The following is an 18,240-nucleotide window of genomic DNA, read 5'->3' on the forward strand; positions in this document are numbered from 1 at the left end:
GATAGAGGGCTCTCCTTTTCTACCTCTTCTGCACAGCACTACTTTGTCTTAAGTCTAACAGCTCTGGATTACTAAGGAACTAATTTGAGAGTACTGGAACAGAACTGCTTTAGTCATCATGCCTGTTAGCCATCTGAACTGGCCTCTATCATTGGAGATGGAGCAAATGAAGGATTATAAATCATGAAAATTATAAAGTAATGGACCCTGCTTGTGCAGTACACCTGACACAAAAGTGCTGTGTGAGCACGTCTGTACCCATGCACATGTGTTTTGACTACGAACAGTTTAGCAAACAGGTTAAAAAGTATATCATCTCACACTGAGGAACTATTAGAGCCAATGTGGCTCTAAATAGGGATTTGGTAGGTGGCTGCTTATATAATAAATATACAAAAAGTGATGGTTTACAAAAGTAACCAATTAGAAAATATAATGAAAAATTTCATGTCAATAGCATAAAAATATATAGTTTTAAAGAAAACTATAAAACCTTACTAAGATAGAGTATAAGAAGGCTTGAATAAATGGAAAGACATACCATATTTCTAGATAGGAAGGTAATATTTTAAGAGTGCCAAACGCTCTGCAATTAAAATGTAAAGTCAACACAATTCCAACAAAAATTTAATAAAAAAACTTTTTATAAAGAAAAAAATCAGTTATTATGAAGAATAAATACAAAGGAATAGCCAAGAAAAAAATTTTAAAGGTATAGAATTAGTTTTATTTTGGTATAGACGATGAAGAGTTAAGCATAAATGTGGAAGATTACTTTTCCTTACAATAACGTAATAATATTTTATAATAAATTATGTTTATTTTCCTGTTTAGCTTTAAGCTACTTTTCCCACTTCTTATGAATTAAGCTTTTGTTTCAGAGCTGCACTGCCCAAGGCCACAAGCCACATGTAGCTACAGAGCATTTAAAACATGGCTAGTCCAAATTGAGATGTGCTCTAAGTATAAAATATGCAACAGATTTCAAAGACTTAGTATCAAAAAAAGGTAAAATATCAATTTTTTATATTGATTACATGTTAAAATGTAATATTTTTGATTTAGTCAGTTAAAATATTATAGCAGAATAATTTCACCTGTTTCTTTGACCTTTCTAATGTGGCTACTAGAAAAATTTAAATTATACATGTGGTTCACATTATATTCTACTGTCCTAGAGTATAACAAATAAGACCTTACTATGAAATGGAGAAAAATATTGCTCACATATACATATTACTAAGCATACAAAGTAAAAAGAATAAAATAGTGGTAATTTTCCACTGTTTATTAAAACAGCTGAGATGTACAATTGATATGGGGGATGATAAAAGCTGTAAACAGAAGCTGCTTAACGGTTTTCATCCTGTTCGTACTAGTAAAGCCACTAGACATTATGGCTTCAGCTTCTCAAAAGTAAACCCAAGTTCCTCAAAAAGATAAACACAGAATTACCATATGACCCAGCAATTCCACTCTTAGGTATGCACCCAAAGGAACTGAAAGCAGGGACTTGAACAGATACTTGTAGTCAGTGTGCCGTGCAGCATTACTCACAATAGCCAAAATGTGGAAACAACCCAAGTGTCCACCATCAGATGAATGGGGAATCAAAATGCGGCACGTACATATACAGAATATTATTCAGCCACAAAAAGGAATGAAGTTCTGATACAGGCTACAACATGGATGAACCTCGAAAACATGCTAAGTGAAATAAGCCAGACACAAAATGACAAATATTCTATTATTCCACTTATATGAAATATCTAGAATAGGCAAATTTATAGACAGAAGGTAGATTAGAGGTTACCAAGGGCTGAGAAGGGAGAACGGAGTGTTACTGTTTGGTACAGAGTTTCTGTATGGAGTGATCAAAAAAGTTTTGGAAATAAGTAGTAGTGATGGTTGCACAACATTGTGAATGTAATTAATGCCACTGAATCAATCACTTAAAAACAAAATGGCAAATTTTATGTTACATATATTTTACTACAACTATTTTACTACAACTTATGAATTGTACACTTTAAATGAGTATGGTATGTGAATTATATCTCAAAAAAGCTGTTTAAAAAAAGTAACCCCAAAGCTAGGTAACCGGGACATGATTCTGCCACCTGCTAGCTGTTTAACCTTAAGGAAGTCCCTGCGCCCTACTCAGTGTCTCATTTTCTCCTCCACAGCAACAGTAACTGTGTCATTAGGTTGCTACGAGGATTAAATGACCTAAAATTGTAAAACAGTATACACTATGCAACTGCTTGTTAAATAAACAAAACAGACTCCAGAGCCATGTGGGAGAGTGAAAATAAGGTAAAACCAGATGTTCGTGACACACACTAATTCCAAATTTTCTTAAATCATGAATGAATCTTGAAACTGCCAGAGTGACATGCAGGAAGTTATCATGTAGCTCACTACCCACCAACCTCACTTCAACTTGTTTTGTTGTTACCTACTTCCTGCCACATTCAGGATGACTCTCCTGAAGGGCCCGAGAGTTTACTATTTTTGTAAATATACCAACCCAGCTGGCCAGCTCCTGGTGCTAGTGATGGTGACAAAGAAATTCACAAGAGTTGTTACTCTTGCAAGTTCAGGTTAAGTACATAGTTAAACAGAACTGTACTGATGATGAAACATAATGAGGGTGAATTCTGCGAATTATTCTAGTAATTTTAATAATAGCTTTACCAATTATTTTAGCTCCGAATGTATGTGCTCATTAAGGGTCTAATTTTAGTTTAAGATGCTACCTGGGTTTAAAATCTTGGCTTAGCCACTTCCTTACCAGCTCCTTGTCCGTGGGTTAATTATTTAACCCTTTTAGGTCTCAAGTATTCCATCTGTAAGATGCGGATAAAAATAAAGTACCTACCTGAAAGAATTATTGTCAGGATTCAATAAGCTAATATTTAGAAGACACTTAGAACAATGCCCAGCATTAAAGAGCTCAATAAATACGAGCAATTACTATGAATTGCATTTTATAAAGAAAATGATATGCTATGAATAAATAGTTTTTAATGTGAAGATTTTCAACAGTTTCCATATATATTCCTTAGGACATCAAAGGGTACTTATATGGTTTTTAACAATCAATGTCTTTCATACATTCAAGCAGCAGGGCAACAAATTTGACCTCTCTCAGAATGTATTTATTATTTAAAATAAATGATATATAAATTATTTTAGCTTTCAAGGATAAAATGAAGTGAAATAGATTTAGCTCTCCAGAAGAGATATGTATCTCACCCTTGGACACCATTTCCTATACTACTATAGTGATTTCACAGATATAGTCAAATAAATAATGGAGCTTTCAGTATTTTCATTTAATATTCCCTTAAAATATAGTTTCCTGGATAAAAAAGCACACATTGTACCTTCCAGGCTCATAGCTCATCATGTATTTCAGGCCATACATATCTATTCCTACTTTTATATAATTAAGTTAGAAAATTTCGCTGCATTGGGTTTCCTGAAAGTTGGACTAACAAATCAGTACAAATGCATTTTCTTTGATGACTAAAAAAATCTCAGTTACTTACCAAATTTTCTCTTTCAATCCTTTGTTGTTCCCTCTGTCTGTTGAGAGCACTATGATATAACTTAGGGGGAGGACCAGTCGATCTTCTTGGAATCGTACTTTTGCTTCCTGGTTTTTCAGCCTGTCTTGACAGTTCTTTCAAAAGCCTCTGATTTTCCCGATCAATCTGTCTCACCTCCTCTCTTGTGAAAGAGTAGTTTTTCCTGGGTGCTACTGAAGGCTGATCAAAGTGATGTTTTTGTGGTCCCTTTTTATCTAATTGCAGAAAAGCTACAGAAGTGAGCAAAAAAAGGGAAAACGGCTAAACAAAGTAGCACAGAAATATGATGGTATATGCTTTAGCTCCTATAAATGGAAACTACATTAATTCATGAAAAGGGATGTATGAAATAATGCCAATGACATCCAGACTACAATTGGGTAGAAAAAAATTCAGAGGCAGCTTAGAGTTTTATGCTCGTTGGGTTCTTTGGGAATAAAATGCTAACATAAAACCATGAAAATATTTTAATGAGAAATGTACTGGCACTGGTTGTACACTGCCGGTATAATTTACGGAAAATGCCTTTGTCACATTCGTTTTATGTTCTCCTAAGGCAGTTTAAAAGTTAGAAACCTCTGGTGGAGTGCACTGACACAATATTTAGTTGAGATGGTTTTTGTTGGTTGGAGGGTATACTTCAAAAAATAAAATGTCCTCAGCAATGCAAACAACGGCCAGAAAATGGCAAAAGCAAACACAGAATATTCTGAAACCTTCAACTTAACCTGAAAATATTTTACTACACAAGATTTATGACCTTAATATTGGCATTAAAACAAATACTTGTATTATAAAAGTCAAACTTTTATTCCTGACTAAACAAAAGCCAAATAAATACATTATATAAAAGGAGTTTTTAACAAAGAAAAATATTTTGCATACTATGATTATCAAATGAAGCTTTTATCAACATGCTAAATTCTTAAATTTTCATTATTATAACAATTTTCAGTAAGTCACAATTATTACTAAACATTTGTCAGAAGTTTCTAAAAATATTAAGCTGGCTCAGTGTTTTGGCTTAAGTCTGTGCTAAAAATGAATACATTATATCAGATTAACAGAATGGTACATTTGTTTTGTTTTAACAATATTTTTTTAGAGTAACCATTATTTGTTTTTATTAGAGTGTACCTTTATGTAAACTCTTTTACTTCCTTAGTATTTTATGCTGTTAAAAAGCACAGTGCAAAGGCAAAGAGGCATTTTAAACTCCATTTAAAAATGTGACTGGTGCAAAAAAGTTAAATCCTTTGAGCAAATTCACAAAAACTGTAAATCTACCTCCCAACGCTTAAACTGAACACTATCAAAGATTACAGAGACTTTAAAAAAAATGATTAACAGTGGCTTCCTGACAGGAAAAATTAGGAAATTAGTGGTTGGCAATTTGTTGAAAACCATACCACACTAATGACAAAACCTGAATAGGAACCCATTTAGAAAGATATACATGGGGTTCAAGATGGCGGAGTAGAAGGACGTGCGCTCACTCCCTCTTGCGAGAGCACCGAAATCACAACTGACTGCTGCACAATCATCGACAGGAAGACACTGGAACTCAACAAAAAAGATACCCCACATCCAAAGACAAAGGAGAAGCTGCAATGAGATGGTAGGAGGGCCGCAATCACAATCAAATCAAATCAAATCCCATAACTGCTGGGTGGATGACTCACAAACTGCAGAAGAATTATACCACAGAAGTCCACCCACTGGAGTGAAGGTTCTGAGCCCCACGTCAGGCTTCCCAATCTGCAGGCCCAGCAACGGGAGGAGGAATTCCCAGAGAATCAGACTTTGAAGGCTAGCAGGATTTGACTGCAGGACTTCAACAGGACTGGGGGAAACAGAGACTCCACTCTTGGAGGGCACACACAAAGTACTGTGCACATCAGGACCTAGGGGAGACTGAACCAGACCTACCTGCTAGTGTTGGAGGGTCTCCTGCAGAGGCGGGGGTGCTGTGGCTCACCGTGGGGACAAGGACACTGGCAGCAGAAGTACTGGGAAGTACCCCTTGGCGTGAGCCCTCCCAGAGTCTGCCATTAGCCCCACCAAAGAGCCCAGGTAGGCTCCAGTGTTGGGTTGCCTCAGGCCAAACAACCAACAGGGAGGGAACCCAGCCCCACCCCTCAGCAGACAAGTGGATTAAAGTTTTACTGAGCTCTGCCCACCAGAGCAACACCCAGCTCTACCCACCACCAGTCCCTCCCATCAGGAAACTTGCACAATCCTGTTAGATAGACTCATCCACCAGAGGGCAGACAGCAGGAGCAAGAAGAACTACAATCCTGCAGCCTGTGGAACGAAAACTACTTCACAGAAAGATAGACAAAGTGAAAAGGTAGAGGACTATGCACCAGATGAAGGAACAAGAGAAAATCCCAGAAAATCAACTAAATGAAGTCGCGATAGGCAACTTCCCAGAAAAAGGATTTAGAATAATGATAGTGAAGATGATCCAGGACCTCAGAAAAACAATGGAGGCAAAGATCAAGAAGATGCAAGAAATGTTTAACAAAGACCCAGAAGAATTAAAGAACAAACACCTAGAAGAATTAAAGAACAAACAGAGATGAACAATACAATAACTGAAATGAAAAATACACTAAAAGGAAACAATAGCAGAATAACTGAGGCATAAGAACGGATAAGTGACCTGGAAGACAGAATGGTGGAAATCACTGCTGCGGAACAGAATAGAGAAAAAAGAATGAAAAGAAATGAAGACAGCCTAAGAGACCTCTGGGACAACATTAAACGCACCAACATTCTCACCAGAGGGGTCCCAGAAGGAGAAGAGAGAGAGAAAGGACCCGAGAAAATATTTGAAGAGATTATAGTTGAAAATTTCCCTAACATGGGAAAGGAAATAGCAACCCAAGTCCGGGAAGCGCAGAGAGTCCCAGGCAGGATAAACCCTAGGAGAAACATGCCGAGACACACAGTAAGCAAACTGACAAAAATTAAGACAAAGCAAAATTATTAAAAGCAACAAGGGAAAAATGACAAATAACATACAAGGGAACTCCCATAAGGTTAACAGCTGATTTCTCAGCAGAAACTCTACAAGCCAGAAGGGAGTGGCACGATATATTTAAAGAGATGAAAGGGAAGAACCTACAACCAACAGTACTCTACCCGGCAAGGATCTCATTCAGATTCGATGGAGAAATCAAAAGCTTTACAGACAAGCAAAAGCTAAGAGAACTCAGCACCACCAAACCAGCTCTACAACAAATGCTAAAGGAACTTCTCTAAGCGGGAAACACAAGAGGAGAAAAGGACCTACAAAAACAAACCCAAAACAATTCAGAAAATGGTAATTCAGAACATACATATCGATAATTAATTACCTTAAATGTGAATGGATTAAATGCTCCAACCAAAAGACACAGGCTCGCTGAATGGATACAAAAACAAGACCAGTATATATGCTGTCTACAAGAGACCCACTTCAGACCTAGGGACACATACAGACTGAAAGTGAAGGGATGGAAAAAGATATTCCATACAAGTGGAAATCAAAAGAAAGCTGGAGTAGCAATACTCATATCAGATAAAATAGACTTTAAAATAAAGAATGTTACAAGAGACAAGGAAGGACACTACATAATGATCAAGGGATCAATCTAAGAAGAAGATATAACAATTATAAATATATATGCACCCAACACAGGAGCACCTCAATAAATAAGGCAAATGCAACAACTATAAAAGAGGAAATTGACAGTAACACAATAATAGTGGGGAACTTTAACACCCCACTTATACCAATGTACAGATCATCCAGACAGAAAATTAATAAGGAAACAAAAGCTTTAAATGACACAATACACCAGATAGATTTAATTGATATTTATAGGACATTCCATCCGAAAACAGCAGATTACACTTTCTTCTCAAGTGCACAAGGAACATTCTCCAGGATAGATCACATCTTGGGTCATAAATCAAGCCTTGGGAAATTTAAGAAAACTGAAATCATAGCAAGCATCTTTTCCGACCACAACGCTATAAGATTAGAAATCAATTACAGGGAAAAAAATGTAAAAAACACAAACACGTGGAGGTTAAACAATACGTTACTAAATAACCAAGAAATCACTGAAGAAATCAAAGAGGAAATCAAAAAATACCTAGAGACAAATGACAACAAAAACACAACCATCCAAAACCTATGGGATGCAGCAAAAGCAGTTCTAAGAGGGAAGTTAATAGCAATACAATCCTACCTCAAGAAACAAGAAAAATCTCAAACAAACCATCTAACCTTACACGTAAAGGAACTAGAGAAAGAAGAACAAACAAAACCCAAAGACAGTAGAGGGAAAGAAATCATAAAGATCAGAGCAGAAATAAATGAAACAGAAACACAGAAAACAATAGGAAAGGTCAATAAAACCAGAAGCTGGTTCTTTGAGAAGATAAAAAAATGGATAAACCTTTAGCCAGACTCATCAAGAAAAGATTCAAGGGAGAGGACTCAAATCAATAAAATCAGGGCTTCCCTGGTGGCGCAGTGGTTAAGAATCTGCCTGCCAATGCAGGGGACGTGGGTTTGATCCCTGGTCCAGGAAGATCCCACATGCCGCAGAGCAACTAAGCCCATGCACCGCAACTACTGAACCTGCGCTGTAGAGCCCACAAGCCACAACTACTGCAGCCTGTGTGCCTAGAGTCCGTGCTCGGCAAAGAGAGAAGCCACTGCAGTGAGAAGTTTGCACACCGCAACGAAGAGTAGCCCCTGCTCACCGCAACTAGAGAAAGCCCGCGCACAGCAACGGAGACTCAACGCAGCCTGTCTGTGGCCTCCAGCCCCTGGGAGCAGCTGGGAGGGGGGGGGGGTCCCTGGATCTTCCCTACCCCTCCCATATCTTTCTGTTCATTGTCACTCCAGCTGGCTGTATTGCTTTTTAATATTGCACCAAAGGTTTTTAAAATAAAATTTAAAAAAAGAGAGAAGAAAAACAAAACAAACAAAAAAAGCTTTACAGACAAGCAAAAGCTAAGAGAATTCAGCTTTTTTTTTTTTTTTTTTTTTAGATTTATTCACACTTTATTTTAACATAAATTCTTTGATCTGGGGGTCAGACATAACTTTTCATTTCAGCAGGACTTTCACATGATTACAGTCACAAAATTGGCACACTATATTAAAAAACTAAGTCAGAGCTAGACAAAGCATGCAGCTTTATGCCAATTTAAATCTCAACATGCACCACCCCTCATACATGATCTTGGAAGAATCGGCTGTGAGCTTACTAAAATATTAACCAGAGAATGTCTGAGGTCACAGTTGATTGTTTACAAAATAAAACCTCTTTTCCTAGTGCTACTCGTTTTGTTATAGAAAAATGTTACAAATAAAAATTAGTGCTATTCAAGGTGTTCATTTCAAAGTCACATATGATACACAGGTCCAAGCCATTTTTTCCTCTCATATAAAGATATCACAATACACAATGTGCAGACTGAATTACTGAAATACAAAGCATCATAAGAGACTACTACAAGCAACTCTATGCCAATAAAATGGACAACCTGGAAGAAATGGACAAATTCTTAGAAAGGTATAACCTTCCAAGACTGTACCAGGAAGAAAGAGCAGATATGAACAGACCAATCACAAGGAATGAAATTGAAACTGTGATTAAAAATCTTCCAACAAACAAAAGTCCAGGACCAGATGGCTTTACAGGTGAATTCTATCAAACATTTAGAGAAGAGCTAACACCCATCCTTCTCAAACTCTTCCAAAAACCTGCAGAAGAAGGAACACTCCCAAACTCATTCTATGAGGCCACCATCACCCTGATACCAAAACCAGATAAAGATACTACAAAAAAAATTACAGACCAATATCACTGATGAATATAGATGCAACAATCCTCAACAAAATACTAGCAAACAGAATCCAACAACACATAAAAGGATCATACACCATGATCAAGTGGGATTTATCCCAGGGATGCAAGGATTCTTCAATATATGCAAATCAATCAATGTGATATACCATATTAATGAACTGAAGAATAAAAACCATATGATCATCTCAATAGATGCAGAAAAAGCTTTTGACAAAATTCAACACCCATTTATGATAAAAACTCTCCAGAAAGTGGGCACAGAGGGAACCTACCTCAACATAATAAAGGCCATATACGACAAACCCACAGCAAACATCATTCTCAATGCTGAAAAACTGAAAGCATTTCCTCTAAAATGAGGAACAAGACAAGGATGTCCACTCTTGCCACTATTATTCAACATAGGTTTGGAAGTCCTAGCCATGGCAATCAGAGAAGAAAAAGAAATAAAAGGAATCCAAACTGGAAAAGAAGAAGTAAAATTGTCACTGTTTGCAGATGACATGATACTATACATAGAGAATCCTAAAGATGCCACCAGAAAACTAACTACTAGAGCTAATCAATGAATTTGGTAAATTTGCAGGATACAAAATTAATGCACAGAAATCTCTTGCATTCCTATACACTAACAATGAAAGATCAGAAAGAGAAAGTAAGGAAACAATCCCATTCACCATTGCAACAAAAAGAATAAAATACCTAGGAATAAACCTACCTAAGGAGGTAAAAGACCTGTACTCAGAAAACTGTAAGTCACTGATGAAAGAAATCAGAGTTGACACAAACAGATGGAGAGATATACCATGTTCTTGGATTGGAAGAATCAATATTGTGAAAATGACTATACTACCCAGAGCAATCTACAGATTCAATGCAATCGCCATCAAATTACCAATGGCATTTTTTTTTTACAGAACTAGAATAAAAAATCTTAAAATTTGTATGGAGACACAAAAGACCCCGAATAGCCAAAGCAATCTTGAGGGAAAAAAATGGAGCTGGAGGAATCAGACTCCCTGACTTCAGACTATACTAAAAAGCTACAGTAATCAAGACAATATGGTACTGGCACAAAAACAGAAATATAGATCAATGGAACAAGACAGGAAGCCCAGAGATAAACCCACGCACCTATGGTCAACTAGGAGGCAAGGATATACAAGGGAGAAAAGACAGTCTCTTCAATAAGTGGTGCTGGGAAAACTGGACAGCTACATGTAAAAGAATGAAATTAGAACACTCCCTAATACCATACTCAAAAATAAACTCAAAATGGATTAAAGACCTAAATGTAAGACCAGACACTAAACAAGACGAAAAGACAACCCTCAGAATGGGAGAAAATATTTGCAAACGAATCAACGGACAAAGGATTAATCTCCAAAATATAAAAACAGCTCATGAAGCTCAATATTAAAAAAACAAACAACCCAATCAAAAAATGGGCAGAAGACCTAAATAGACATTTCTCCAAAGAAGACATACAGATGGCCAAGAGGCCCATGAAAAGATGCTCAACATCATTAATTATTAGATAAATGCAAATCAAAACTACAATGAGGTATCACCTCACATCGGTTAGAATGGGCATCATCAGAAAATCTACAAACAACAAATGCTGGAGAGGGTGTGGAGAAAAGGGAACCCTCTTGCACTGTTGGTGGGAATGTAAATTGATACAGCCACTATGGAGAACAATATGGAGGTTCCTTAAAAAACTAAAAATAGAACTACCATATGACCCAGCAATCCCACTACTGGGCATATACCCAGAGAAAACCATACTTCAAAAAGACACATGCACCCCAATGTCCACTGCAGCACTATTTACAATAGCCAGGTCATGGAAGCAACCTAAATGCCCTTTGACAGAGGAATGGAGAAAGAAGATGTGGTATGTATATACAATGGAATATTACTCAGCCATAAAAAGGAACGAAATTGGGTCATTTGTAGAGACGTGGATGGACCTAGAGACCGTCATACAGAGTGAAGTAAGCCAGAAAGAGAAAAACAAATATCATATATTAATGCATATACGTGGAATCTAGAAAAATGGTACAGATGAACCGGTCTTCAAGGCAGAAACAGAGACACAGATGTAGAGAACAAATGTATGGACACCAAGGGGGGAAAGTGGGGGGCGTGGGGGGGGGGATGAACTGGGAGATTGGGATTGACATGTATACACTAATATGTATAAAATAGATAACTAATGAGAACCTGCTGTATAAAAAATAAATAAAATAAAAAGATATATTTGTACTATATATAATTGAAGTATCTTCTTCCAAGAAATATCCATTTTGTAGAATTTAACAAGGTTTCTAGATTAATTTAGCCATTTATGAGAGCCTTTAAAATTAAATACTAGAGGGAATTAAAAGTAAGCTATTTTCCTAATGTCATTTAAAAAAAGGTTTTAAAAGTAAAAGAAGGGAATAGCTAAAAAATAAAATAAAGGAAGAATTTCAGTCTAATTCATTTAAAAAGATAGCATTCTAACTCTCCTTGATGGAAAAGTATACGTTGGATGTTACTTACTGACACCAAGCATCACTAGCACATTTTTCTAAAGTGGCTGCTATGTGCTTTAGTACAAGGCAACCTCCAATATATAATCCATTGTCTTTCCAATTAAGATCTAAAAAAAGTTAACTTGAATAAACTTTCAGGGATACAAACATATTTATATAAATATGTACATATTTAAAGTCACACATTTAAGAAATGTTGCTTTTTCCTAATTTTCTTTAATGAAACAATTTTGCTCAAACTCTTTACAGTATTTCAATATGTCCATCATAGCTAGAGCCACTTCTTGACTCATCTAACACCATTTACTGGAAGTACCAGCTTAACTTGCACTTAAGCTAACTGAGATACAGACAGGATTTAAAAATTTTATGTGTGGGCTTCCCTGGTGGCGCAGTGGTTGAGAATCTGCCTGCCAATGCAGGGGACACGGGTTCGAGCCCTGGTCTGGGAAGATCCCACATGCCGCGGAGCAACTAGGCCCGTGAGCCACAACTACTGAGCCTGCGCGTCTGGAGCCTGTGCTCCGCAACAAGAGAGGCCGCGACAGTGAGAGGCCCGCGCACAGCGATGAAGAGCGGCCCCCGCTCGCCACAACTAGAGAAAGCCCTCACACAGAAACGAAGACCCAACACAGCCAAAAATAAATAAATAAATTTATAAAAAAAAAAATTTATCATGTTAGAAATTAAAAGGAAAAAAATTTAAAAATATTAATTCGTCTGAAAATAATAAACCAGTTATATGTGAACATCACATTTTTATAAAAAAGTTTAGTGAGAAGAGTAGCAGAGTTGAACATTTCTGCAAATATTTTAATGCCTGCCTTAATAGAAGACAGCTGGATTCTCGTATCTGCTTCTGCACTCACTCTGTTGTGCTGTCATTGTCATGTAGCCCCTGGAAAACTCCACACGTGACAGGAGAAAGTGAAAAGCAAATCATGCCTTCGCTTTACGAGTGAAAATAGTTCTGTCCTTGCAGATCCTCTCTAAAATCGTTGCGCTTGCTCCTTTAACACTGTTTCAGGCATTAGGTTCTTCACGTGAGTCTGGTGCCTCTGTTGATTTGAGCTTTTCTCAAACCTTCGGTAGTAACTGGTGGTGGGCCGAGGGTATCTGAGATTTCCTGCCTGCCTATCTGAACCCTGTCTGCTGCAGCCTGCCAGCAAAGACAAACAACGTGCTGCCAAGGGATGTGCCAGCAGCCACTAGTCCCAGCGTGGGCATCCTCTTTCTTACTGAGGGTAACAGGGTCTGTATCTTCCCCTTGAATACCGTACTGCCTCATTTCCTCCTATGTTGCTATCAGTTTAGCAATAGGTCTGACAGGTTTCTCTGCTCATCAATGCTTCCTTATCCCGTTTCTTTCTCTTATATTAGTTTTTCTTCCCAGGATACACCCTCTAATAATGTATCTAATTATTTCCTACAGAATCTAGGTGGTAAAATCTGAGGTGGTGCATTTCTAAACCATCTCTGCTTCGCCCTCTGGATTCTTCCTAAACTGACCTCATTTTACCGTTACAAAGGATGAAAGGTACTTTAAAATCTACTCATGTCAACTTCACTGCTCTCCAAACAGGGGCCATTCATGCCATAAGCCAATGCCTAACTTTGGTTTCCTCCGCTACTCCACTTTTTAATGGCCTCTCTGCCTATTCAGGGATAAACAGCCCAAGGCCAAAGAACTAATTCCAATCATACCCTTTCGACATTTGTACAGCAAAGGAAGGCTGGGTGGGGATGGGAGTGGGAAGTCCCCCCAAAGTAAGATGTCTAATAATTCTAGTCTCCACTGACTTTCCCTTCTCACATTCTCACAGAACCCCAGAACCCTGAATTTAGAATGGACCTTAGCAACCTATATCAACTACCCCCATCTTACAAATGAAGAAACTGGGGCACAGAAAAGTTACTGCTTGTCTATGGTCATGAGGATGACACCCAGAAGCCTAAAAGTTTTTTTTTTTAAAGTCTTTATTGAATTTGTTACAATATTGTTTCTGTTTTATTTATTTTTTTAATTGATTTATTTATTTTTGGCTGTGTTGGGTCTTTGTTGCTGTGTGCAGGCTTTCTCTAGTTGCAGCGAGCGGGGGCTACTCTTCGTTGCGGTGCGTGGGCTTCTCCTTGCGGGGGCTTCTCTTGTTGCGGAGCACCGGCTCTAGGCGCGTGGGCTTCAGTAGTTGTGGCATGTGGGCTCAGTAGTTGTGGCTCATGGGCTCTAGAGCGCAGGTTCACTAGTTGTGGCGCACGGGCTTAGTTGCTCCGCGGCATGTGGGATCTTCCCGGACCAGGGCTCGAACCCGTGCCCCCGGAATTGGCAGGTGGATTCTTAAACACTGCACCACCAGGGAAGTCCCTATGTTTTGGTGTTTTTGGCCCCGAGGCATGTGGGATCTTAGCTCCCTGACCAGGGATCAAACCCACACCCCCTGCATTGGAAGGAGAAATCTTAACCACTGGACCACCAGGGAAGCCCCAGCCTAAAAGGTTCTGATTCCGCTTTCAGAATTTTCTTCACCCCTCTATGTGAGTATTCAAGTTCAACACTGCTTCATTATTCCATGGCCTATAATTGGGACACCTGATTTTATGTTCTTTTATTATTAACTTTCCTTTCACAGGTTTAATATTTTTTAGTTTGAACTCACAAACTTATTAACAAAACATTTTTAAACCAATAAATAATGTTAACACTGTTAGCTAATAGAGGCATCCCTATCTAAAGTCTCGCCCAATATTTACTGTAATAGCTTGCAAAATTTTTACCTCAGAATTCACTATCTGAACGAATGAAGTGCTCTACTGTAGCTGTACTTGAGCTAGTGAGAATGTTTAAACTGAGAGGATGCAGAGCATGCTGTGTTCCTACTCAGAGGGTCTCTGATGGGATCACAGGTCCTACTCATACTTTTTAAAATGTGTTACGCATTATCACTATCATCTTCCTCTCATTACGTGAATTTAACTTCCCAGGAAGTGGAAAAGGCTGTGAAGAAATTAGGTGAGCCAAGAGGCCTAAAAGGCCCACAGAGTGGGATAAATGTTGGAAGTAATAAGGTTTATTGAGATATGAGTGCAGAGGGGCATAGCTTGGCCATGCACACATCGCATCTCACATGTCCGTGGAAACTGGACATGTGAAAACTTAATAAAAGAAATGAAGAAAACTTAATGAAAATATTCTTGGATCTGAAAAGCTTCACTGGGTAAACCGAGAATGAATAAAAATTTGAAAAATCTAAAGAAATACCTTATGCAATAGACTGATCTCCATAATTAGTACTTAAAATACTTTACTACTATAAAGAATCTTTGGTGGGTTATTACTGACTCCAATAACAGATGTATCAACGGGCAAAACGCTGCTTTGTTCCTGTGCCTGTAGAAGCCCGGAACACCGCCTACTGGCAGGTCACTGCGATCAGGGCTCCCTACGGTGCAGCAGTATGAATAAAGCTTTCCTTCTACGTTTTAGCTCAGTTTCCGGGTTAAAACAGTGTTTCAGTGCTTCAATTATATTTGGGAAACGGATAAAGGATTTGGGGTGGATTATCATTTTTCCAACTTAAAACTTAAAAATATATAGGCTTTCTGTATCTAAAAAGTTTCAGAAATGGATTAGATAAGAGTTGTGAGGGATACCCCTTAATTATTGTCAATGGAACCAGGTAGTTTTTTTTAATGTCTCGATACTCAGACTAGGGTCCTTGAATCAGCAGCATTGGTATCACCATCGGGCTGGCTAGAAATGTAGCTCCTTGGATTCTACTCTAGATTAACTGAACCTGAATCTGCATTTTAACAGGATACCCAAGTGATTTGTATGTATATTGAAGTTTGAGAAGCTCTGGCCTAGTGGATAAAGCTGGTTGCCCAATTAGCATATATTCCTACTGTTGGGGTTCTGGGCAGGTCACCCCCAAATATGCCAAAGTGCCATATTGATGATTTTGAATAAAAGTTACTTAAGAAAAAGCTGGTGCAAGAAGGACACTTTGACCCTCCCGTCTCCCTGAAAACAAGAACTGAATCTCTCAATGTGAAAGGTGCCCTCTCTGTACCAGGAGGGAGAGAGCCAACCTTATCACCAGTGATAGGGAACTGGGGACCAAGAAGGCTGTATAAACAAGCCTGTTCTTTGCTGATTTACTACTCCAAGCCCAAACCCTGTTAAGATTCTTCACTAATTAAAAACCCAAACCTAAGCTTCTTTGTCCTGTCAATTCCTCACAAAATTTATTGTTTCTTTGTCTAAAAAGTATGAAAGCTGCCTGCCTTGGTTACTTCTTAGCTCCTATTTCTCTGAGACCTCCATAAGTACGATTTAAATTTGTTTTTTTCTCCTGTTAATGTTTTGTCTCAATTTAATTTTTAGGCCAGCCAAAAGAACTCAAGAAGGAGAGGGGGAAATTTTCTCCTCCCTGACACTACTTTCCTCCTTCTTACTTATTAACACATCCTGATTTTTTTTTTTTTTTTTTTTTAAGACATCTAGCTCCTCCCCATGAAGCTATGTCCTTAAGAGGAAGTTGACCTCCCTCTCCGGACTCCCAATCCTGACTCCAGAGTGAGTTTACTGGCCTGGAATAATCCCATTCCCCTTGCCAATCACTGTTTCAGGAATGGGAGTGTAACTCAGTTCTGAGCAATGAGACATAAGTGGAAGTCAGTTCAAGGTTCCTCCACTCTAAGAGAGCCAGACGTAGAGGCAGCTTCCGTTTCTCTGGACACTGTCATGTCTGCATGTGGATACTAAAAGTTGCTGCAGACATCTCCTGGTAGCCTAAGGATGAAGCCAACACCAGGGCTGGGGGAATACAGTGACAGAATCTGGGTCCCTGAAGACATTTTTAAGCCACTGAGTCAGTCAACCCTCAAGCTGGTTTATCTCTGGACTTCCTGTTATGTGAGAAACACTGTTTCATTAGGAATTTCTGTTTCTTACATCCAAAATCACCCTAAATAATACAAAGACATAATCATTGATGGTACTGAACAAAAAGCTCAGATATCGCAGACTATTTTCCATTAGATGGTTTTTTTAAAACCTGACAATTCCAAAAGGGTCAGATGTTTTCTTCCTAAAGCAAGATTTTTATTGGCTGTGTCCTCTCTCATTCCTAGAATGGAGTGATGCTTATAATTTGTGGAATCAAATAGTACTTATAAAAATAAAAAAATGGAACAGTGGGCCCTTAAAATGAACCTACAAGTCATATTATACATTTTAATTTATCTTCTGTAACATTTATTTTCAATATACTTACTTTTCTAATCTAAGAAAATTTTGTAAGATACTTTATAATGCCAAATGTTTGGCTGCTACTTTTAAACACATATAAATCACAGTAGAAATTATTAAGAACAATGTAGCAATAGACATTTGACATAGAAGAAAAAGAAAATACATTAAGATGCATATTATTAATACAAAATATTAGGAGCAGTCTGCATTATCACATCAGATAGATTTTTATGGTTTAATTTCAACTACCTTCCAATTTTTTGCATTACAAATATGATTTTAAGAAACCTGTCACTTCAAGAAAAACAACTGACAGTATCTGTTGGCAATCATAAAATCTGAGCATTTTAGCAAAAATTAGAATTTTTGATAAACCTGAGCTTGACAGCTTCCCAAGAGCTTTCTAGTGAGATTGGTAGTGATATTAACAACTGTGATTTCTGTATGGTATATTATGAAATATGTCAACATTTATATGCTCAATGAACCAACATTTTCCAAATAACCTATACATCATGTTACAAAACCATGCAAGTGCAAACAATACATTCAAAATGTAAGACCAAGCAATAAATTCTAATGTAATGGACTACAAATTAATATCAGTTTCAAACTGCACATTGCAACTAACATTTAAGAAACTACTACTTGTGGAATCTTGGTGTGGTATCAAAAAAAAATCTAAAATTAACGGAAAAGGCTATTAAAACACTCCATTTCCAGTTATATATCCTTGTAAAGCCGGATTTTCTTCATATACTTCAACCAAAACAATATATCACCATAGCTGTATGCAGAGGCTGACATGAGAATCCAGCTATTGCCAGGCATTAGAAACTAGCAAAAATCACTAACTTTTTTGGAACTATAGTTATGTTGTATAGAACATGTTACTTATATTAATACATAATGGGTTTACTATTACTATTCTTAAATGAACTAATAAATATTTTTTAAACTTCTGATTTAATTTCTAATAT

At 37.6% G+C, this 18,240-nt stretch overlaps 1 protein-coding gene across 2 annotated transcripts in view; it reads right to left on the minus strand.

Moving 5' to 3' along the window:
• Window positions 1-18,240, minus strand: part of CFAP97 (cilia and flagella associated protein 97) — a 36,054-nt gene that overhangs the window by 7,046 nt on the left and 10,768 nt on the right. For both annotated transcript variants that reach the window (XM_061177312.1, XM_061177313.1), the window contains exon 3: window positions 3,555-3,823. In XM_061177312.1, coding sequence (XP_061033295.1) covers window positions 3,555-3,823 — 269 coding nt within the window. The remainder of the gene's footprint in view (window positions 1-3,554; window positions 3,824-18,240) is intronic.

This window comes from Eubalaena glacialis, chromosome 20 (genome assembly GCF_028564815.1).
Source record: "Eubalaena glacialis isolate mEubGla1 chromosome 20, mEubGla1.1.hap2.+ XY, whole genome shotgun sequence".
In the NCBI taxonomy this organism is placed as follows: Eukaryota; Metazoa; Chordata; class Mammalia; order Artiodactyla; family Balaenidae; genus Eubalaena; species Eubalaena glacialis.